Raw genomic sequence first — 23497 nt, forward strand, 5'->3', positions numbered from 1 at the left:
AAGGGTACTGTGAAAGGTGATCTCCCCTCTGAAGATGGGGAATCAAACTGTGAGCTGCAGGTTGAAACAGAGTTTGCCAGGCAGAAGAGGCAGGGAGAGGAAGAGTGTGCCAGACAGCACTAGTGACAGCAGGGAGGAGAGAACCACTGCACAACAGCCTTGTCTGAGGAAACAAGAGTTTAGGATAGTTGTAGCCTTTCTCAACTAGAGTTACCAAGAGAATTAATCCCTAACACCCTGGCATTAATGTAATTAATTAACATCTCTCCTATGCCTGTAGGGTGGTCTGGTTAAGAATCACCCTTGGGAAAACTGAGGAAACAGTTCTCTCAAATAATTTTCCCTGTTCTATGGTTCTGATAAGGAACTCTGGGTGAGAAAGTCAGTTTAACTGACTTCCAATTTTTTTTTCAGACAAGGAACTGTACCAGTTAGTTTCACTGTGCAAAAATGTTATGAATGCTATAATTAAGCACCTAATCTTTGGAACCAATTCAAATTGTTCACTCATTACCAATTAAGGAAAAGATGTCAAAGCTGTTTATTCCAACTGCAACCGATCTAATTTTTCATAACATAAACCATACATATTTATGAGCACACTCTAAAATGAAGTTTCTTTTAAAGAAAAGTTTCTTTCAACTGAGATTTGTACTAGCTTCAGAATAATATTTTTAAGTAAAACAAAGTACAATTTTCAGCCAACCTTCAAAATGCTTTGTCCTGTCAGTTACCTAGGAGAATGAAAATATTCAGAACACATAGGGCTAATATTTTAAGGAATCCTATTCTAAGTTGGAACATGATGTATCCTTTTTAACTTCAATGTAAGTGAAAAATATGTAGTGCACGACCAGCTCTATTCTTTAAAGCTAATACAAAAATGTGTTCAGGATTTTTCTGTTAGAATATTTAAGGTTAACGAATTGATGTGTTTTCTCCCAGAGATGATTGAGAATTTGTAAACAAAAATAAACACTGTTGTGTTTGAACACAAGCAAACTCTAATTGTTGAAACTTTTAACATCTTAGGATTGTAAGTACATCTCAAAAAAAAAAAGTATTACCACTCTCCATTCAATTTTTCAATCTAGTGCAGAGACATTTTTAGGCTCACTTTGCAGCAACTGTTATTTTTTGAGTTGAAACTTGCACAACAACCTAAAAAATGAGGAACTGTCCTGGAAGAAAAGGAGTGGAAATTCCTGAGTGTGTCAAAGTACCTTGTCAACAAGAAGCCAAAGCTAGACAAATAATCGACACAATAACGATGTAATTAATCCATATTTAATTTCCAAAGAACAAAAGATGAGTGAAGTATTGCTGTAATGGTATGCTCCATAAACACACCCAAAAAGGTTTATTTCTTTACTATTTTTTTTTAAATCGTCGGCTATTAATTTTGGTTTGTACGTATTCGGCTAACACTGTTTCCTTTCAATTTGTATCAATCTCAGGTATGAATCTTCTTTGCTAGTTAGCTGAGCAATAGAATCTGAAGGAACTATTGACTTTATAAGAACGGATGCAATGGTTTCAGGCGCCGGCTTATTTTAACGTTTTGCTGTCATTTCGTTCACAGCATCCTTAAATGCACGGCTCCTCTGCGGGCCACAGGAACCCTGCAAATCACATTCCATTCCATTTCCGGGCGGCGGCTGCACACACAGCACTGAGTCACTCGGACACCCGACTCCACCTTGCAAGTTAACCCGGCTTTTACTTCCAGCGGGATCTTTTGGTCAGGCCCCCACCTCACCCTCGCAAGGGACAGGGATCCACTCCAGAGGGGCATATAATAACCGGGGCTGACAGGAGGTTTTTTCACTACTGCTACTGAGAACAGACTCAAACCTTCCCCACCCCACCCCGCCCCCAGAGCTTCATCTGCAGCAATAAGAACAAGAAAACCGCAGAACCGCAGCCGCAGAGCAGAGAGAACCGGCGGCCCCCTCCTGGTTTCCCCAGTCCGACACCCGCACGCACACTCTGCGCACGCGCGCGCACGCGCTCTCTGCCCGGTGGGTCCGGAGGGAGACAGAAGGTGGGAAGGGAGGGTGGGGGCCGAGAAGGGTCATGGCTGGCTCTGCCCGCAAGTTTTCTCACCTCGGTAAACGGGTCCATCGCCACGGGCTTCGCGTGTCGATTGCGAGACGACCGAAACGGTGGTTCAAATTCGGAAAAAGAAAAGAAGTGAGTGCCGGTTCAGTGTGTCACTTGGAGAAAACAAGAAGTCCGGGGCTGGGGAACTCTCCCAACCTACTCTCCTCTTCCCCACAGCCTCCAGTGTCACGCTCGGCCTTCAGCGGCGGTTCAAATTTGAATTTCAGCGCCGGGAGCTGCGCGCGTGCGCGCGGGGCGGGGCGGAGGGCAGGGCACGCCTCTCCCCGCACTGGCGCTGGATCACGTGGCCTTGACCGGGCTGGGAGGTTCCGAAGGGTAGCTTAGTCTTCTCAGTGATAGCCCACCCCTGGCGGCGGAGATGCGGAGGTAGGTGTTGCGCTCGGCCCTTCAACTGCCTTCCGGCTCGAAGCCCCACCCCAAACGCTCGCACACCCAAGCCTGTTTAAGCAGGTCCGTTCGCGCCTGTGCTTGGGCGTTTCCGCTTTCCTTCATTCCTAAATTTAGGATTAAGGGCCCTTCTGTTTGAAATCCCACTGGACCATAGACCTGACATAGCTTTCTGACCACCTGCCTAACCGCCCCTACTTCACTCCTAGGGGGACTCAGGCTTGGCCTTCTTGAGGGCCAAGAAGGACACTTGGGGCTAATGACCAGTTAGCCACCTTGGACACTGGCCTTTCTTATTGGGAAAATAAGGTTAACATTAACAGACTGTGTGTAAAGAGTTTATACATGAAACTCCTGTCGTCCTTTTAATTTTAATCCCATCAAACTGCATGCAGTGTTAGAGCTGAGAAGCTACCCACTTTAATCCTCCCTTTTACAGCTAAGAGAAGGGAGACCCTGAGACATTAAGTGACTGGCCCAGGAGAAATGAAAATCCCATTCTCAGCTCATAGCCTGCCTTCCACCGCTGAATCAAGCTGTATTTCATGATTATTCTCTGTAGATTACTGAGAATTGTAAAGTACGTTTTATAGTTACTGTATCAGATTCATTTCTTATTTAGTAAGTCTGTACTAGGGCTTGTTATAAAGACAACAAACAGGTTTGGACTTCTTCATCTGTAACAGAGTAGATTGCTGAGTGAATGCCCAACGGCTGAACAGGCCAAAACTATTTCTCCCAAGTAAGAAGTTTCGGTGTATTTAATAACGTTTCCATCTTAGCAGTCAGTAAACATTACAAAAAGTATTTCACTAATAATATCTCTAATTTGAATTTTGGTGCTATACGTTGTAATGGAAAGAATTCTGAGTGTGGGATAAGAAGAAATTCCTTGAGGTCTTGGCTCCACCAAGACCATGTGACCTTAGGCTTTAGGCAAATCATTTAACTCAGTATTTCTTAGACCTTTCTGGGGAGTCATAGACTCCTTTGAAAGTACAATTAAAGCTGAAAAGTGCCCACTCAATCACAGAATGTTTAAGATATGATTCCATGAAGTTTGTGGTCACCAGATTAGCCTCTTTGGATGTTAGTTTACTCATCGGTAAAACAGAAATAATCAGCTGCCCTGCCAGTCCTCAGAGTTGTTAGGAGGATCAGGTGAAAAATTAAAAGAGATCCAAAAGTATTCTGTAATAAGTAATAAGCCCCTATCCAAGTGTTTGCTGTATCGAATTATTAATATTTAACTCAAAATATGCTACTTATGAACCAAAGAGAAAAGCCACTTGAATTTTTTTCCAGTGCTGGACCAGAAAGTGGTGGGTGTATTGAGGAGTGCGGGTTCAGGAGGAAGTTTACGCGACATTGGAAAATGAGTCAATAGAAATTTATGAAGCCTTTAGCCTTCCGGCTTTGGCCTCTGTGAGCCTTAGATTCTTTATGACCAGATCCTAGTCAAGACTAAAAGAGATAAATACAGTAATTCACTCAATATAACTACCCAAAACATTTAGTTTATCTTTCTTCACAATCCCCCTGTCTTTACCCTGATGATGATAATAGCAAACCACCACACAATAGCTGAAGTTCGTTAAACACCTACCATGTGCCCGAAGCTGTGCTAGAGACTCAAGTGTACTCTCAGAATACTGCAACTGTCTGCTAACGGTTCTCCCTATTTCCCTTCTTACCCTCTGATAGTTCACGCTTCACTTTATAAGCTAGAATTACTTTTCTCCTCTTGAAAATTGTGTTATAAAATATTTCCACTTTATCAAAAATTAATGAATGGAACAGATAACTGTGTACCCACCACCTAGCTTAAAAAATATGTAATTTTATAATTGAAGTCTCCTGTGTATTCCTCCTTAATCCCATTCCCCAAGGGTAAAACTATCCTGATTTTCATGTTTATCGTTCCCATGAAATGTATGTACTTTTATTACATCTACATATATATCCATATCAATATATAGTGTTTTACATAAATTTTATTTTTACTGTAAGTAAAACTTTTGCAGTTGGTTTCTTTTCTGAATATTCTCTTTATGAGATTCATCCTCACTAACAGGTATAGCTGTATTTTATTCATTCTCACTGCTGTATTCTATTGTATTAATATACTTGTAATTTATGTATCCATTATCCTGTTAATGGACATTTAGCTCATTTCCAGTTTTTCATTCCAAAGACCCCATGATGCCATGAATATTTTTATGTCTCCTTATACATACATGCAAAACTTTCTGTAGAATAATATACCTAGCAATTAGAGGATCATTTCAATAAATATATTTCAATATTATTGCCAGATATTAAAAATAAATTGCTCTTCAAAACGATTGTAACAATTTGTATTCCAGTCAGCTTTAAATGAGCATGCCTGCTACTCTAGTGCCTCCCTAGTACTTGGATACTTTTTAGATTCTGTCATTCTTGTTTGTATGCATTTATCCTATTACTAATGGAAGTGAACATTATTTCATGTGTTTATTGGCCTTTAAGTTTTCCTTTTCTGTGAATTTCAAATTCACATCCTTTGCCCATTTTTCTGTGTGGTTGCTTTTTCTTATTGATTTGTAGGCTTTTGTTGTTTGTTTACTATTTTCCGGGAAAATAACTCTTTTTGGTTTTTTGGCTGGCAAATATCTTTTCCTAGTTTATGGTTTGTCTTTTCACTTTAGGATGTCTTGGGTGTACAGAAATGTTTCCTATTAATATAATTAAATATATGTATATTTTCCAGTAGGGTTTGTGCTTTTTATTTCTCAAGAAATCCTTCCCTTTCCCTATCCTGAGGTTGTAAATATATTCTCTCATATTTTCTTCTAAAAAGCATGTTTTTTTCATGGTTTTGTCTTTAAATTATCTGGATTGATCTTGTTTTTTGTTTGGATAACCAGATGTCTTAGCAGCAGTTATTTAATTGTCCATCCTTTCCCCACTGACGTTAATGCCACTTTTGTCATGTACCAACTTCTCCTGTATATGTAGGTCTATTTAGGAGCTCTTTATTCTGTTCTACTGTTCTACTGTTTATACTGTTCTTTATTCTGTTCTACTGGTTTATTTGTCTATTCCTCACCCAATATCGAACTGTTTTCATAATGTGTTGATATCTGATAGGGCAAATTAAAAATTGACGTGGTTAATTTTGTCCCCTTATTCTTCCATATAAATTTTGGGGTCAGATTGTCAAGGGCCACAAAGGAAAGAAAAATCCTCTTGAGATTTGTAATTGGAATCGTACTGATTTTATCAAATAATTTGGAGGAAAATGACATCTTTGTGATATCAAGCCTTTCCATTCCTGAACATGGATATATCTTCATTAATTTAAGCCTTCTTTAATATCGTCCAAAAATGTTTATAATGTACTTCCATAAAGATCTTTAAACTCTTTAATTTGTTCCTATGTATCTTTTTTGTTGTTATTGCTTTTATAAATGTTATCTTTTAAATTATATTTTAAAACTGTTATTGATATATAGGAACATGATTATTACAAACCTATTGAGCAATCTTATTAGTTTTAACAATTTATTCATAGAGTGGGAGCTTTTTAAAATGTAAATTTTATGGTGTCAATTTCTTGTTTTGAGCCAGTTTATGTCTTCTGTTGCAATTAGAATAATATCCAAATTCTTTATCATACCTACAGGGCCCTACATGACCTGAACCTTGCTTGCCTCTCCTAGTATCCTAATATTCTCCAGATATTACAGTACTCTCCCTTCTTTTTCCCACTAGTCTCCAGCCTCATAGGACTTTTTTCTAGTCATAAAAATAGGCCAAATTTCTTCCTGCCTCAAGAACTTTCCATGCCCTGGATATTCATAGATCTACCCATGGCTGGCTGCTCATTAATTGGGTCTAAGCTCAAATGTGCTATCTCCTCAAGAAGACTTGTTTGATCAGGTGGCCACACCCCTCCTCTCTCCCCTCCAAGTCATGTTCTATCCCATTACTCTGTTATATTTTCTTCATTGCATTTACCACTTAACATGGGATTATTTTAGATATGTGTTTAAGTTTATCATCTACTTCTTCTACTAGACTGTAAGCGATGGAATGGCAGGGACTTGTCTTGTTGGTAATTGTAACCTAGCAGCTTCAGGGCACACGAGTTCAGTAGATATTTGTTGAATGAATGAATGTAAGATAACTATTATTCCTTTTTTATAGATGAAGAAACTGAGGTGCAAAGAGGCTAAGTGATTGCTCTTAGTCCATCTCCTATAATTTGAACCAGATCTGCCTGACTTCAAATCCTGTTTATGATCTTGACATTTCAGTTAATTTATTTATTTTGATCACCAAAGACACAATAATGATGTAAATGTGCTCTTGAGCTATATCTAAAGTGCTGAATACATAGCAACCATGTTTTTCTCTTAAAATTGTTTTAAAAAAAATTTAACTACTAAGTTAGGAAGGAAAATAAATATATTATATTCACATGATTATTACCATTTAGTTATACAGTTTGGCCTAACGATGATAGTATTCTGAAAGTCATCAAAAGTGTCTTCTCTAGTTATTCAAATAAAAACCACAATTTCTCAGGTTATTTAGGTAAAGACCACAGCTTATTATATTAATTTAAGAATAGAATCAAGGCTATGTACTCTAGAGCCCATGAGCCACAACTACTGAGCCTGTGAGCCACAACTACTGAAGCCCATGTGCCTAGAGCCCATGCTGTGCAACATGAGAAGCCACCGCAATGAGAAGCCCGCTCACTGCAATGAAGAGTAGCCCCCGCTCACCGCAACTAGAGAAAGCCTGCGCAGCAACAAAGACCCAACGCAGCCAAAAATAAATTATTTATTTTATTTATTTATTTATTAAAAAAAAGAATAGAATCAAGGCTCTGAAGAAGAGATAACTAGAGATTAAAGGTAGCCCTAGTAAATGAATATTTGCTCCTTCTAAGATCCTTTTCAACAAAGGAAATAGTAATCATGTTTTCACAGATAAAATTGATGGAAGGCTGAAAAACACAAAAAGTCAAAAACATTTACTTCAATAAGGACACTCCATATGTTATGTATGTGCAGTTACTTTTTCAAAGTATATTCACACACATTCTCATTTCATTCACAAAATAAAACAATGACCTAAATATTCTTATTTTTACAGGAATCAAAAAGGCCAAGATCTAACCATAAGGCAGTGGCAAGAAGGATTAAGGTCAAGTTCTCTACTTCAGGTTATCTGGCTGAAGGGCCACTTCTTTTACACATTCATTATAATGAAGAAATAAGAACTATCAAAAGATGTTATATACGTGTTACTAAAGGGCTATTTTATTTGTTACAATATCTCCTATTAATGGTCACTAGCATCACATTATAAGGGTTTTAAACAGTTTTAGTGGTCTTTAGCATCAGATTCTTTTCTTTTCTAAGTTAATCAATGAAAATGTTTCATATTCCAAAGTGAGGAAAAATAGATTGTGTGTGTGCTTTCTAACATATTGTATTGTTTCCAAAAACCCATGCAACTACAGTCATATTTCCTTTATTCAATAGAGTATTCTCAAAATCTATACAGCTCTAATCTCCTTTTTACTTTCTCAAGTGGTTAATACGGTATTAAGGGAATTCATATTTAAAGGACTATGGTAAATCCTTTCATAAAGACGAAGAATTGTTTTATGTACTTATTGCACTATAATTTACATATGCTATCTTTACTTTTCCATACCAAGATTTCTCAAAGCTATATTCACAGAACCTATTTTTAAATTTTTTAGCAATCCCATATAAAAGAAAAGTAGCTCTTAAATATTAAAAAATAGCAGAAGTCAGTGTTTCTTAAACATCAAAATCTCTTTATTGAACATCAAAAATAAATTCTTCTCCTTTTATTTTTTGGCCATGCGGCATGTGGGATCTTAGTTCCCCAACCAGGGGCCGGACCAGGGACCGAACCCGTGCCCCCTGCAGTGGAAAGGAAGAATCTTAACCACCGGACTGCCGGGGAAGTCCCAAAATCTTCCCCTTAAGTTTGAAACAAGAAGGTTCATTGTACTCCACTGACATCTGTCATGAACTTCTTTATCTTTCAAACACTTCAAAAATTTCTCTTCACATACTCTTTCCAGACCTTGGTTTTTCCCCTGGCGCATTAGCCCTTCTAAATGTTGGCGTTCATGACATCTGCTTTCACTCTGCCCTGCTTCTCACAGCCTGACACCATACGCATTCGTCAGCACCATTCATGCCTGGCGGGTACTAAGCCCTCAAGAAATGTTTGCTGATGAATTCTCAGTGACCACAGCCTCCTATGCTCTGACCTCACCATTCCACAAACCTTCCAACTCTACTGACCTCCTCCTCTCTTCTGCTTGTCCACCACATATATGGCCACACTTGGACGCTAAACACAACCAGGAAGTGCTCCATCTCCAAGATTTCAAATCCCCAAACTGGCTTCTGATTGTAATCTAAAATCCTTATCTTTTCTCTACTGCTGCTCTCGCCTACTTAACCTGCAAGTCCCCTCTAACCCTAACCTTCAGTTTATTCTCCTTTCCCAACTTTTGGTCAAATTTAAAATGTCACAGTTCATTTGTAGCCATGCCTATGTATTAGCCCTGACTTCCCACCCTGCCCTTTTCTATGAGGCCACATGCTAAGTAGTTCATCTATTCTTAAAAGGTGGCCAAGCAAGTTTAAAAAAAAAGGTAGGAGCTGGCAGGGATCACCTAATTCAGCCCCCTAAAATAGCAGATGAGGAACCAAGAAGATTGTGACTAGTCAGAGATTTCCAGAACCTGTCATTGGCCCTTCCCAGGTCTCTTCCCCAAACACTGCCCAATTTTGATCTTTTCCTGGGCTAGCAATAAGCAGTACAATGCTCATGAGGCTAGGCAGCTGCACCAAGATGCAGCTCCCAGTCAGCCTTGTGATCGGGGGCTAAACAACCAAAACCCATACAACCATTCTGTTTTTCATTTCCAGTACAGTACTCAATAAATTACATGAGATATTCATCATTTTATAATAAAATAGGCTTTGTGTTCATTTTGCCCAACTGTAGCCTAATGTAATTGTTCTGAGTATGTTTAAGCTAGGCTAGGCTAAGCTATAATGTTTGGTAGGTTAGGTGCATTTAAATGCGTTTTTGACTTAGGATGGGTTTATTGGGACATAACCCAATCATAAGTTGAAGAAGATCTGTGTGTGTGTGTGTGTGTGTGTGTGTAACTAAGAACTTTAAATTCTACCCTGGGTGCTCTTGTCTACCTACACACATACCCCCAGATGATCTCATCAGTTCCATTGACTTAAAATACCATCTGTATAGGGCTTCCCTGGTGGCACAGTGGTTGAGAGTCCGCCTGCCGAGGCAGGGGACACGGGTTCGTGCCCCAGTCTGGGAAGATCCCATATGCCGCGGAGCGGCTGGGCCCATGAGCCATGGCCACTGAGCCTGCGCGTCCGGAGCCTGTGCTCCGCAACGGGAGAGGCCACAACGGTGAGAGGCCCGTGTACCGCAAAAAAATAAAAAAAATACCATCTGTATAGTGATGGTTCCCAAATTTATTTCTTTGGCGTGATCTCTTCCTTGAACTCAGAACACTAATATCCAACCACCTATGTGAAATCTTGACTTGGACTTTTAACTGGTGTATTAAACTTAACAAATCCAAAATGGAATTTCCCCACTAAACCTATTCTTTCCCCAATCTTCTCCATTTCCATAAATGGCACCACTGTCTACCCAGTTGCTCAGGCCAAAAACCTAGGGGTCATATTCAGTTCTTTCTTCTTTTCCTCCTACTCTATCCACATACCCAACCTACCATCATCTCTGCCTCCAAATATATCTTTTACTTCTCTCCCTCTCTGCAGCTTCCATTCCACTTTAAGCCATCATCACCCTCACTGGACCTACTGCAAGAGTCTCCTGTCTGGTTTCCCTGCTTCCACTCTCATCCTCTTATCCATCGTTCTCAGAGCAGTCAATGCGATCAAAAAAAAAAAAAAAAAGCCATATTATGTCACTGCCCTGTTTTAGTGGCTTCTGATTGTACTTGGAAAAAAGTCCAAATTCCTTTCCTTAGCCCCTGCTACCTCTGAAATCTTTTCACTTTCCCCCAGCTCACTGGACTCCAACCGTGCTGACCTTCACATAGCCCCAGGATCAGGACAAGATCATTCCCATCCCAGGGCTTTTTCCTTTGCAATTCCCTCTACTTTGAATGCTTGTCTCCCCCGCCCAACCCCGCCCCAAATTTCTCATGGCTGACTCTTATCCTTCAAGTCTCAAAAGTCACTTCCTCAAAGAGGCTTTTCCTGACCCCTCCGTACCCCAAGTCACCATGTCTAGTATACTTCTCTGATTTACTATACTTCATAGCACCTATTTGTATCTATTACATCATTTGTTTACTTGACTGTTATTTGTTTCTCCCACTATAAGTTCCAAGAGAACTGGGACTCTATCTGATTTACTCACCACAGCATCCCTGATGTATGCGCACAAGGACTGCCCGATATATGTATATCATATTTACATATGTGTGTATGCACTACCAGTAGTAACATAAATACTTAATAAACCTCTGTGGAAGGAGTAAATTAATGCACATCTTGATTTCTTCAAAATGTAATTAAGATAGGCAATATTTTTGATGTCTGATTAATAAAAAATATCCTTCCTCCCTCAGTCATTTACAATAAAACATCCTATCAAAATAATATCACAGGGTTTCCCAGGATTTTTGTGCTGTCCTGACTATTTTCAATGAGGTGAAAGGCAGAGGCAGTTTCACAAAGCATTCTTTTATTTGGCTTCCACTTCATGTTTTTCATTCTCCTGAAAAAGACATACTGAAAACATTCCATTCTCTCAATACAGACATCCCAAAAGCATTCAAACTGCACTGAAAAAAATTTCTTAAAGCTACAGAAACCAACTTTCCCTGGCTTTTTTTTTCTTTCAGAGTCAAGGAACATTGTTTACAGCTGCCCTGAGGCTTCCTTTAATGCTTGTTAGAATCTGGGATGTTGCAACCAGTTTCTCTGTTCTTGTATAATGGCAAGCTGCAGATTAATTTTCCTCGATTCATAAATTTCCAGTGACATAGAATGTTGTAAATTGTTTCCAAGAGAACAGGGAGGAAAGTGAAAAGTATTTTCTAGAAGACTCTCCTTCCCTTATGCTTTTTTTTTTAATATATTTATTTATTTTATTTTTATTATTTATTTTCTTTATTTTTTTGGCTGCGTTGGGTCTTAGTTGCGGCATGCAGGCTCTTCGTTGCGGTGCACAGGCTTCTCTCTAGTTGTGGTGTGAGGGTTTTCTTTCTCTAGTCGTGGCACATGGGCTCAGTGGCTGTGGTGCGTGGGCTTAGTTGCCCTGCAGCATTTGGGATCTTGGTTCCCCAACCAGGGATTGAACCCGCGTCCCCTGCATTGGAAGGCGGATTCTTTACCACTGGACCACCAGGGAAGTCCCTTCCCTTATGCTTTTAAACTCTCATCTGAAATGTAAAAGTAAACAAATTATTTTAATGTTCTATTTTTTTTTTAGTTACTGAGATAACTTCTCCTTAAGAAATTAAACTTTTTCTCGGGCTTCCCTGGTGGCGCAGTGATTGGGAGTCCGCCTGCCGATGCAGGGGACACGGGTTCGTGCCCCGGTCCGGGAGGATCCCACATGCCGAGGAGCAGCTGGGCCCATGGGCCATGGCCGCTGAGCCTGCGTGTCCGGAGACTGTGCTCCGTGACGGGAGGGGCCACAGCGGTGAGAAGCCCACATACTGCAAAAAAAAAACAAAAAAAACTTTTTCTCAGTTTCAAGCATAATATATACTTAATCTCCTCTCAACAAAATGAACTTTTTCTATAGAAAGTGAAATATTATAGTTGTCTCTCCACCAGCACTAACAATGCTTATTAGCAACCTTCTCCAGTCTTCACCATTCCTCTTTCTTAGCCTTTACTACCCAGCTTAATGATCAAATGTGTTCTAAGCCTTTAAAAAGGAAGATGTTGATCTTTTTTCTTAAAAAAAAAAAAAAAATCCCATCCTCTCTTACTACAGAGATGTTTTGACTGACTTCTTTTGTCCTGAAACTCCATTGACTGTGAGTAACTTGCCATGTATCAATAGTTTGTACATGGAATATACATATTAACATATGAGTTAATTAAACAAAATTTACTGAAAAAAATAAGAAAAATATAAGTTCTTTATCCATAATATAAAAATCACACCACAGATAAAAAAACCCAATATTTCTCTGAAAATATCTATTTTCCTATCATTTTTGTATCTAAAATTTAATGGAAATCATCATTAAGGAGAATCAGAAATTGAAATGATCCACAATACAGTGCTGGTAGTGAACATAAAAATACCATTAAAAAAGTGAAGTATAATGCTGCGGTAGGATAACTACAATAGCATTCTTGGCTATTTTTGGAAAACTTAAGTATAGTAAAACTTTAAAAAGGGGGGACATGTATCCTTAGAGATAAACAAATTATTAAAAGCAGTTTTAATACTTCTTAACTTTATTTTGCAATCAGTGCTTTGAAAATGGAGTTTATATAGAAACAGGTATAAAGGAAAGTTTCTCAAAAAGATGGAATTGTTCATTGTTCTGGCAGATATGTAAAAACAATGCTGACTCAAAAGCAGCCAAGTGGACAGCTGCAGATGCCTTACCCAATGGAAATACTAAACAGGCGTAGCACGAATCAATAATTAATAAAGTAGATGCACAAAGCTTGATGAGGATGAATAATTGCATAGGCTGGAGTGGTAAAAGAAGCTTATAACAGTACTAGTTTTATAAGAAATTAGATAAACTCCTTGTTTTCATGAATTTGTTAGCAAGAGTACTTCAGTGCCTAATAGTACACAAAGAATATCTTTTTTCAATTCTTTGAATTAATTGATATTCCCCTTTATATAGTATTTATCACTGAAGATGTTTATAAATCAAAATGATCCACAAGAAAATACTGGTAGGGTGAACATAAAAATAATTTTTAAAGTAAGCAATGAAATAATATTCTAGATGGGCTAACTACAGGAGCATCAAATTGTTTATTTTTAGAATTCTTAAGTTTAACGAAATGTTGAAGAGGGAGGTATACCTTTAGTGTACATCATTTTCTAACTTGTGTTATGTGTGTGTGTGTGTGTGTGTGTGTGTGTATATATATATATATATATATATATATATCCCTCCATGCTTGTCAGTAAGTGTCTTGAGGATAGTTATTGTGTCTTTTATGTACTCTAAAAGCACTAAGCCCTGTCTCTTGTATATATATAAATAGCTCTGAAATTAATAAAATAATACATCTTGGTTTCTTCAAAATATAATGAAAATGGACAATCTGATTACCCATGCTTTAGTAAAAACATCCAGAGTAAATTCTTTAGATGCTGAACATATAACTTGGAAACATCTTTTAGGAGTCTTTATTTTTTTGAGAATTACAGTTCTTAAACTGTAGTGACTTGAAAAATTAGAAATTTGCAGAGGTAACAGAGGTATTTATAGCAAACTTGGAAAGCAGTTTTCAGAGTTTAAGGTATATAAGGAAGTTAAGGAAGGTATGTAAGGAAGTTAGGTGTATAAGTTTCATTTACATGCTTTTTCCTTAGGACATATGTTGCAAGAACAACTGCTCTTCTGAATGCAAAGGATTCATTGCTTATTACTATATCAAGTGTTTAACCTGAAGATGTGTTCCTTATCTACCTGCCCATTCTATGTCATTTCTATTTTTCTTTGAATTATCATTGAAAATGCATGCTTTCTATTATCTACTTATTCCTTAACTTACAAATATTGAGTACATACTGTGTGCTAGACACTATTCTAGTTGCTCTAAGTATAGCAGTGAACAGTCAAAAATCACTGCACTTGTGGAAATTTTATTCTAGAGATGGAGACAGACAATAATCAAGATAAATCAGTAAGATTTCCTGTAGCACATGATGTGGGAAGCTGCCTCCGCCAGAGACTTAGCATTAGGAGTGAGGGGGTAAAGGAGTTTGGGGGTATGCAGAAAGAGAAAACGTGCGCACACACATCCTAGGAGCAGGAACATCTTCCCTAGCTTCGTGGGATTCTCCTCCCACCAGAGCAATGTGTAAAAGGAAATCTTGGGGCTTTGGTCTATCGAAATTGCTCATCTGGGCGATTCTTGAGCACCACCATCCAGAAGTGCTGGCGTCCGATGCATTTTCCTTTGCTTTGCAAAGAAGAGTCGTGAACTTCAAAACCCTCAGAGATGGATTATAAATCCTGCTTTGCAGGAAAGGAAAACCCTCCATCCTTGGCCACCGGCCACCCCTCTCCAGAGACCCTGCTATCGCCCAGGCACTCCGAGCCAGAAGGGGACACTTTGGGAATGACCGTCCTCCATGGAGGGACAGAGCCAGCCCCCAGCTTCTCTACACAGAGCCTCGTCCACTAAAGCTCCAAAAATCAAAAACTGTAATTGCCAGAAGAATCATTAAAAACAAAACAAAACAAAAAAATAGTCCAGCCACTAACCTCATATGCAAATGAAATAAGCACTCTGGATCCTGCATTGTGAGCTCCTCTCCATACCCTGATTATCTTTGAAGCCCATATTTTTTTTCATTGAACTTGCATCTCTTTAAGACACAAGATTAAAACAAAATACATGCTTTATTGGATTTTAAATGATCTTCCTTTTATTTATCCTTCATCTTTCTTATGTGGATATGCAAGCGAGAAGACCCGACTGGATATTCCCAACGTGTTCACTCAATCTGTCTGTATAGAGGTTTGGCTTCTACAGAGCAAGCCGTGTGACTGATAGGGTCTTGGTGCTCCAGCTGGCTGTGAGGCCTGTGCCTCTGAGGTGGGAGAGCCGAGTTCAGGACACTGGTCCACCACAGACCTCCCGGCTACACGTAATATCAAAAGGTGAAACCTCTCCCAGAGATCTCCATTTCAATGCTAAGACCCAGCTCCACTCAATGACCAGCAAGCTGCAGTGCTGGACACCTTATGGCAAACAACTACCAAGACAGGAACACAACCCAGCCCATTAGCAGAGAGGCTGCCTAAAATCATAATAAGGTCACAGACACCCCCAAACACACCACCAGATGCAGTCCTGCCCACCAGAAAGACAAGATCTGGCCTCATCCACCAGAACACATACACCAGTCCCCTCCACCGGGAAGCCTACACAACCTACTGAACCAACTTTAGCCACTGGGGGCAGAAACTAAAAACAACAGGAACTACGAACCTGCAGCCTGCAAAAAGGAGAGGCCAAACACAGTAAGTTAAGCAAAATGAGAAGACAGAGAAACACACAGCAGATGAAGGAGCAAGGTAAAAACCCACCAGACCAAACAAATGAAGAGGAAATAGGCAGTGTACCTGAAAAAGAATTCAGAATAATGATAGTAAAGATGATCCAAAATCTTGGAAATAGAATGGAGAAAATACAAGAAACGTTTAACAAGGACCTAGAAGAGCTAAAGAGCAAACAAACAAGGATCATGAGAGATTACTACAAGCAACTACATGCCAATAAAATGGACAGCCTGGAAGAAATGGACAAATTCTTAGAAAAGCACAACCTTCCGAGACTGAACCAGGAGGAAATAGAAAATATAAACAGACCAATCACAAGCACTGAAATTGAGACTGTGATTAAAAATGAACAACACAATAAATGAAATTTAAAATTCTCTAGAAGGAATCAACAGCAGAATAACTGAGGCAGAAGAACGGATAAGTGACCTGGAAGATAAAATAGTGGAAACAACTACTGCAGAGAAGAATAAAGGAAAAAAAATGAAAAGAATTGAGGACAGTCTTAAGAGACCTCTAGAACAACATTAAATGCACCAACATTCAAATTATAGGGATCCCAGAAAAAGAAGACAAAAAGAAAGGGACTGAGAAAATATTTGAAGAGATTATAGTTGAAAACGTCCCTAATATGAGAAAGGAAATAGTCAATCAAGTCCAGAAAGTGCAGAGAGTTCCCATACAGGATAAATCCAAGGAGACACACACCAAGACATATTAATCAAACTATCAAAAATTAAAAACAAAGAAAATATTAAAAGCAGCAAGGGAAAAACAACAAATAACATACAAGGCATTCCCCATAAGATTAACAGCTGATCTTTCAGCAGAAACTGCAAGCCAGAAGGGAGTGGCAGAACATATTTAAAGTGATGAAAGGGAAAAACCTACAACCAAGATTACCCAGCAAAGATGTCATTCAGATTCAACAGAGAAGTTAAAACCTTTACAGACAAGCAAAAGCTAAGAGAATTCAGTACCACCAAACCAGCTTTACAACAAATGCTAAAGGAACTTCTCTAGTCAGGAAACACAAGAGAAGGAAAAGACCTACAATAACAAACCCAAAACAATTAGGAAAATGGTAATAGGAATATACATATCGATAATTACCTTAAATGTAAATGGATTAAATGCTCCAACCAGAAGACATAGACTGGCTGAATGGATCCAAAAACAAGACCTGTATGTATGCTGTCCACAAGAGACCTAGGGACACATACAGACTGAAAGTGAGGGGATGGAAAAAGGTATTCCATGCAACTAGAAATCAAAAGAAAGCTGGAGTAGCAATTCTCCTATCAGACAAAATAGACTTTAAAATAAAGACTATTACAAGAGACAAAGAAGGACACTACATAATGATCAAGGGATCAATCCAAGAAGAAGACATAACAATTGTAAATATTTATGCACCCAACATAGGAGCACCTCAATACATAAGGCAAATGCTAACATCCATAAAAGGGGAAATCAACAGTAACACAAACATAGTAGGGGACCTTGACACCCCACTTTCACCAATGGACAGATCATCCAAAATGAAAATAAATAAGGAACCAAGCTTTAAATGATAACATTAAACAATATGCACTTAATTGATATTTATAGGACATTCCATCCAAAAACAACAGAATACAGTTTCTTCTCAAGTGTGCACAGAATATTCTCCAGGAGAGATCATATCTTGGGTCACAAATCAAGCCTTGGTAAATTTAAGACAATTGAAATTGAAATTGTATCAAGTATCTTTTCCGACCGCAGCTCTATAAGACTAGATATCAATTACAGGAAAAAATCTGTAAAAAATACAAACACATGGAGGCTAAACAATACACTACTTAATAACCAAGAGATCACTGAAGAAATAAAAGAGTAAATCAAAAAATACCTAGGAACAAATGACAATGAAAATATGACGACCTAAAACTGATGGGATGCAGCAAAAGCAGTTCTAAGAGGGAAGTTTATAACAATACAATCCTACCTCAAGAAACAAGAAACATCTCAAACAACCTAACCTTACACCTAAAGCAATTAGAGAAAGAAGTACAAAAAAAATCCCAAAGTTAGCAGAAGGAAAGAAATCATAAACATCAGATCAGAAATAAATGAAATAGAAACAAAGAAAACAATAGCAAAGATCAATAAAATTAAAAGCTGGTTCTTTAAGAAGATAAACAAAATTGGTAAACCATTAGCCAGGCTTATCAAGAAAAAAAGGGAGAAGACTCAAATCAATAGAATTAGAAATGAAAAAGAAGTAACAACTGACACTGCAGAAATACAAAGGATCATGAGAGTTTACTACAAGCAACTACATGCCAATAAAATGGACAACCCTGAAGAAATGGACAAATTCTTAGAAAAGCACAACCTTCCGAGACTGAACCAGGAAGAAATAGAAAATATAAACAGACCAATCACAAGCACTGAAATTGAGACTGTGATTAAAAATCTTCCAAAAAACAAAAGCCCAGGACCAAATGGCTTCACAGGCGAATTCTATGAAATATTTAGAGAAGAGCTAACACCTATCTTTCTCAAACTCTTCCAAAATATAGCAGAGGGAGGAACACTCCCAATCTCATTCTACGAGGCCACCGTCACCCTGTTAACCAAAACCAGTCAAAGATGTCACAAAGAAAGAAAACTAAAGGCCAATATCACTGATAAACATAGATGCAAAAATCCTCAACAAAATACTAGCAAACAGAATCCAACAGCACATTAAAAGGATCATATACCACGATCAAGTGGGATTTATCCCAGGAATGCAAGGATTCTTCAATATACGCAAATTAATCAATGTGATACACCATATTAACAAATTGAAGGAGAAAAACCATATGATCATCTCAATAGATGCAGAAAAAGCTTTTGACAAAATTTAACACCTATTTATGATAAAAATCCTCCAGAAAGTAGGCATAGAGGGAACTTACTTCAACATAATAAAGGCCGTATATGACAAACCCACAGTCAACATCATTCTCAATGGTGAAAAACTGAAACTATTTTCTCCAAGATCAGGAACAAAACAAGGTTGTCCACTGTCATCACTATTTTTCAACATAGTTTTGGAAGTCCTAGCCACGGCAATCAGAGAAGAGAAAGAAATAAAAGGAATCCAAATCGGAAAAGAAGAAGTAAAGCTGTCACTGTTTGCAGAAGACATGATACTATATATAGAGAATCCTAAAGATACCACCAGAAAACTACTAGAGCTAATCAATGAATCTGGTAAAGTTGCAGGATACAAAATTAATGCACAGAAATCTCTTGCATTCCTATACACTATGATGAAAAATCTGAAAGAGAAATTAAGAAAACACTCCTGTTTACCACTGCAACAAAAAGAATAAAATTCCTAGGAATAAACCTACCTAAGGAGACAAAAGACCCGTATGCAGAAAACTATAAGACACTGATGAAAGAAATCAAAGATGATACAAACAGATGGAGAGATATACCATGTTCTTGGATTGGAGAATCAACATTGTGAAAATGACTATACTACCCAAAGCAATCTAGAGATTCAATGCAATCCCTATCAAACTACCAATGGCATTTTTCACAGAACTGGAACAAAAAAATTCACAATTTGTATGGAAACACAAAAGACCCCAAATAGCCAAAGCAATCTTGAGAAAGAAAAATGGAGCTTCAGGAATCAGGCTCCTGGACTTCAGACTATACTACAAAACTACAGTAATCAAGGCAGTATGGTACTGGCACAAAAACAGAAATATAGATCAATGGAACAAGATAGAAAGCCCAGAGATTAACCCACGTACATATGGTCACCTTATTTTTGATAAAGGAGGCAAGAATATACAGTGGAGAAAAGACAGCCTCTTCAATAAGTGGTGCAGGGAAAACTGGACAGCTACATTTTAAAGAATGAAATTAGACCACTCCCTAACACCATACACAGAAATAAACTCAAAATGGATTAAAGACCTAAATTTAAGGCCAGACACTATAAAACTCTTAGAGGAAAGCATAGGCAGAACACTCTATGACAAAAATCACAGGAAGATCCTTTTTGAAATACCTCCTAGAGAAATGGAAATAAAAACAAAAATAAACAAATGGGACCCAATGAAACTTAAAAGCTTTTGCATAGCAAAGGAAAACATAAACAAGTTGAAAAGGCAACCCTCAGAATGGGAGAAAATATTTGCAAATGAAGCAAATGACTAAGGATTAATTTCCAAAATTTACAAGCAGCTCATGCAGCTCAATATCAAAAGAACAAACAACCCAATCCAAAAATGGGCAGAACACCTAAATAGACATTCCTCCAAAGAAGATATACAGATTGCCAACAAACACATGAAAGGATGCTCAACATCACTAATCATTAGAGAAATGCAAATCAAAATTACAATAAGGAATCAACTTATACCAGTCAGAATGGCCATCATGAAAAAATCTACAAACAAAAAAAGGTGGAGAGGGTGTGGAGATAAGGGAACCCTCTTGCACTGTTGGTGCAAATGTAAATTGATACAGCCACTATGGAGAACAGAATGAGGCTTCCTTAAAAAAGTAAAAATTGAAGTACCATATGACCAGCAATCCCACTACTGGGCATATACCCTGAGAAAACCATAATTCAAAAAGAGTCATGTACCACAATGTTCATTGCAACTCTGTTTACAATAGCCAGAACATGGAAGCAACCTAAGTGTCCATTGACAGGTGAATGGATAAAGAAGATGTTGCACATATATGTAATGGAATATTACTCAGCCATAAAAAGAAATGAAACTGAGTTATTTATAGTGAGGTGGATGGACCTATGAAGTACCTAGGGTCAGGACAGGAATAATGATGCAGTCATAGAGAACGGACTTGAGGACATGGGGAGGGGCAAGGGTAAGCTGGTACGAAGTGAGAGAGTGGTATGGACATATATACACTACCAAATGTAAAATAGTCAGCTAGTGGGAAGTAGCCGCATAGCACAGGGAGATCAGCTCGGTGCTTGTGACCACCTAGAAGGGTGGGATAGGGATTGTGGAAGGGAGACACAAGAGGGAGGAGATACGGGGATAGTTGTATATGTATAGCTGAACCACTTTGTTATAAAGCAGAAACTAACACACTATCGTAAAGCAATTATACTCCAATAAAGATGTTTTAAAAAAAAGAAATCAGTAAAATATGTAATAAATTATATAATGTTAAGTGCTAAGGAAAAAAAAAATAAAGCAGAGAAAGGGTATAGGAAATCTGAGAAAGGAATGGAATTTTAAATTGAGTGGCCAAGAAAGGCCTCAGTGAGAAGTGACATTTGGATTAATTCCTGAGAAGTGGAGGAGCTAGTTCTGTGGGCTTAAGGCCAGGGTGGGTGCTGGGGGTGGGGGAGCATGCCAGGCAGGGGAGGTCCCAAATTGCATTGGTCATGAGGTGAAACAGTGCTTGGCATAGCTGACGAATATCTAGGAGGCCAGCGTGTCTGGAGGAGACCAAGGAGGAGAGCAGTGGGAGATGAGCCCAAAGAGATGGCAGTAGGCTAGGTCCTAAAGGACCTCATACGTAAGAAAGGAAGCCATTGAAGTGTTTTTCACAGAGAACTGACATTATCTGACTTTTTAGCAGGATCATGCTGGCCACTGAGTTTTGAGAGTAAAGAGGGCAAGATTGGAAACATATGGGGTTCATTTAGGAGGCTACAGTTATAATCCAGACAAAAGCTTGTGGTGGCTTGAGCCAGACAAGTGGCAGTGGTGATAGTGAGAAGTGGCTGGATCCTGGATATATTTTGAAAATAGTGTTCACAAGATTTTCTGACACTAGGATGTGGGGTTATGCACTATCTGTGATACTGTCAAATTTCCATCATATGCTCCTAATTGGTGAAAAAGATACAAATTCTCACTTGTTCTGTCATTTTTAGAGTATGATTTTCCCTGACGTAACTTCAACTTTCCTTTTGTTCCTGAGTTTGAAAACACATCCCACAATTATTTCTATGTCCTATCTCAACCTTGAGGAAAGATAAAGAGAAAATGTGGCTTTGAAAATTGACAGTGCCAATGCTATCTTATGAGTTTCTCAACTGTAAGCTCCAGCCTTATTTCACTTACCTTGTTGATGTTCTCAAGGCCTGTCTCAGAACCTTGCACCCGTTAGGCTCTCAGAAAATGTTCGTTAAATGGTATAGTCTCCACATTTCCCACCCAATAATGAACAAAAACAACAATCAGCCCCTGTCAACTGCACAATCATAAATTAAAGTTTGTATTTTAGTATTTAGTATATTATGCCAGGGTACTCATTGGGTAAATGTAGTTGAGCTTCCAGCACCTTCATTACTACCACCTGCAATCTGAAGTTGTGTTAGCTTTTTTGCACCTGGAAAGGTAACAAAAAGGCGGAGGAGACTGGTTTTGTAATTCGCATCTGGGACAGAGCGTCACGCCACCTGTCTCTTGTAAAATCTACTGAGGAGTTAACGCCCCCTTGAACAGCGCACAAATGTCTACGGGGATGATCAGTCAAAATGCGTCTATACGAAAGGCTGGAGACCCGAGCCTTTCCCAGGGCCCAGCCCACAAGCTCCCGAGGCACGGGCCTGCGCTGTGCACTCCGGGAGTTGTAGTTCCTCCTCTCTTCATGCGAGCCAGGACGCAGTATCTCTGGCGCCTCCAACGGCGCGCAGGCTCCGTGAAGCGCGGCGCACGCGGACGGCACGCGTTTCCTAGCAACGGGGGAGCGGCAACGTCACGCCGGCGGGCGCTAAGAGCAGCTGCCCAGTGTTGGGCGGCTTTGAGTACCTTTCAGTACCTGCGGGTTGGAGGGAACACTGCTTGCAGCTTTCTGTCGGCACGTCTCCGTCCGTCCTTACCCGCGTTATCCTAAACCCGGTCGCCGACAGCAACCTTCCTCCGCGACCCCGCGTCTGAGGCACTGCCGGAGGCTAGAGGCGGCCCGCCGGGTTCCTGTCTGGCCCTCGCCCCCAGCGCCCGCGGAGCCCGCCGCCCGCGGCCTCAGCGGGACGATGCTGGAGTCCATTCGCGTGACGGGTGAGTGCCAGGAAGGGTGGCCCCTGGGCTGGCGGGGGCGGCCAGCGTCGTCCCGGCCGCTTGCGGCGAGTACCGGGAGGCCGAGGTGACGGTAGCATGTGGGCTTCCGTGCTCAACGCAGCTCCTTGAACAGTGCGGAACCCGCGGAAGGTGCTCAGGGAAAAGGTGTGCAGGGAAGAGAGAAAACGGTCCCTTTTCCTTTTGTCACTTATTATCAGTAAGCGCGTGCTGTGGACTGTAGTGAGGTAAAGTGTAATAGATCGGCCCTACAAATGTACAATCTAAATATTGTTAAATTCTGTTTCAACGTTTATTAGATATGTAATTAGGCATTGTAGTGCACTAGGATCTAGCTTTCTAGAATGTTCAGAAGTCAGAGCTAAGCAAAAGAGCACATCTCTGTATATCAGTATTTATACTCTTTGTATGTATGCTTTTATTCTTAAATCAGAACGTTTTGAGTTGATATTAAGAGGTCACTTTATAGTAAGTATTATACCAAGAGCAAAAAATGTTTGTTTAGACCCCAGGTCAGAAAGTTGTTTGCCTTTTGTTATTTTTAGAAAATAACTGTGTATATTAATCATTTAAAAATTATCTTACACAATAT

General features: G+C 39.2%; 2 protein-coding genes across 12 annotated transcripts in view; one reads left to right on the forward strand and one right to left on the reverse strand.

Annotated features, from left to right (window-relative positions):
- Nucleotides 1-2296, reverse strand: part of ANLN (anillin, actin binding protein) — a 54897-nt gene extending 52601 nt beyond the window's left edge. For 2 of the 3 annotated variants that reach the window (XM_004269901.4, XM_033428276.2), the window contains exon 1: nt 2107-2295. In XM_004269901.4, the coding sequence (XP_004269949.1) occupies nt 2107-2124 (18 nt within the window). In that variant the 5' untranslated portion in view covers nt 2125-2295. Of the gene's footprint in view, nt 1-2106 lie in introns of all 3 variants that reach the window. The other variant, XM_033428277.2, reaches the window with a different exon arrangement.
- A 95-nt stretch (nt 2297-2391) lies between these two features.
- The window catches only part of MATCAP2 (microtubule associated tyrosine carboxypeptidase 2), a 95386-nt gene continuing 74280 nt past the window's right edge, over nt 2392-23497 (forward strand). For 7 of the 9 annotated variants that reach the window (XR_004483352.2, XM_004269903.4, XM_033428281.2 and 4 more), the window contains exon 1: nt 21241-22887. Coding sequence is in view for 5 of the 9 variants with exons in the window: in XM_004269903.4 (XP_004269951.1) it covers nt 22863-22887 (25 nt within the window). In the remaining 4 variants the exon portion in view is untranslated. Of the gene's footprint in view, nt 2491-7660; nt 7727-21240; nt 22888-23497 lie in introns of those variants that run through there. The other 2 variants (XM_033428280.2, XM_049715222.1) reach the window with 2 other exon arrangements.

The sequence above is a fragment of the Orcinus orca genome, chromosome 9, assembly GCF_937001465.1.
Source record: "Orcinus orca chromosome 9, mOrcOrc1.1, whole genome shotgun sequence".
Lineage (NCBI taxonomy): Eukaryota > Metazoa > Chordata > Mammalia > Artiodactyla > Delphinidae > Orcinus > Orcinus orca.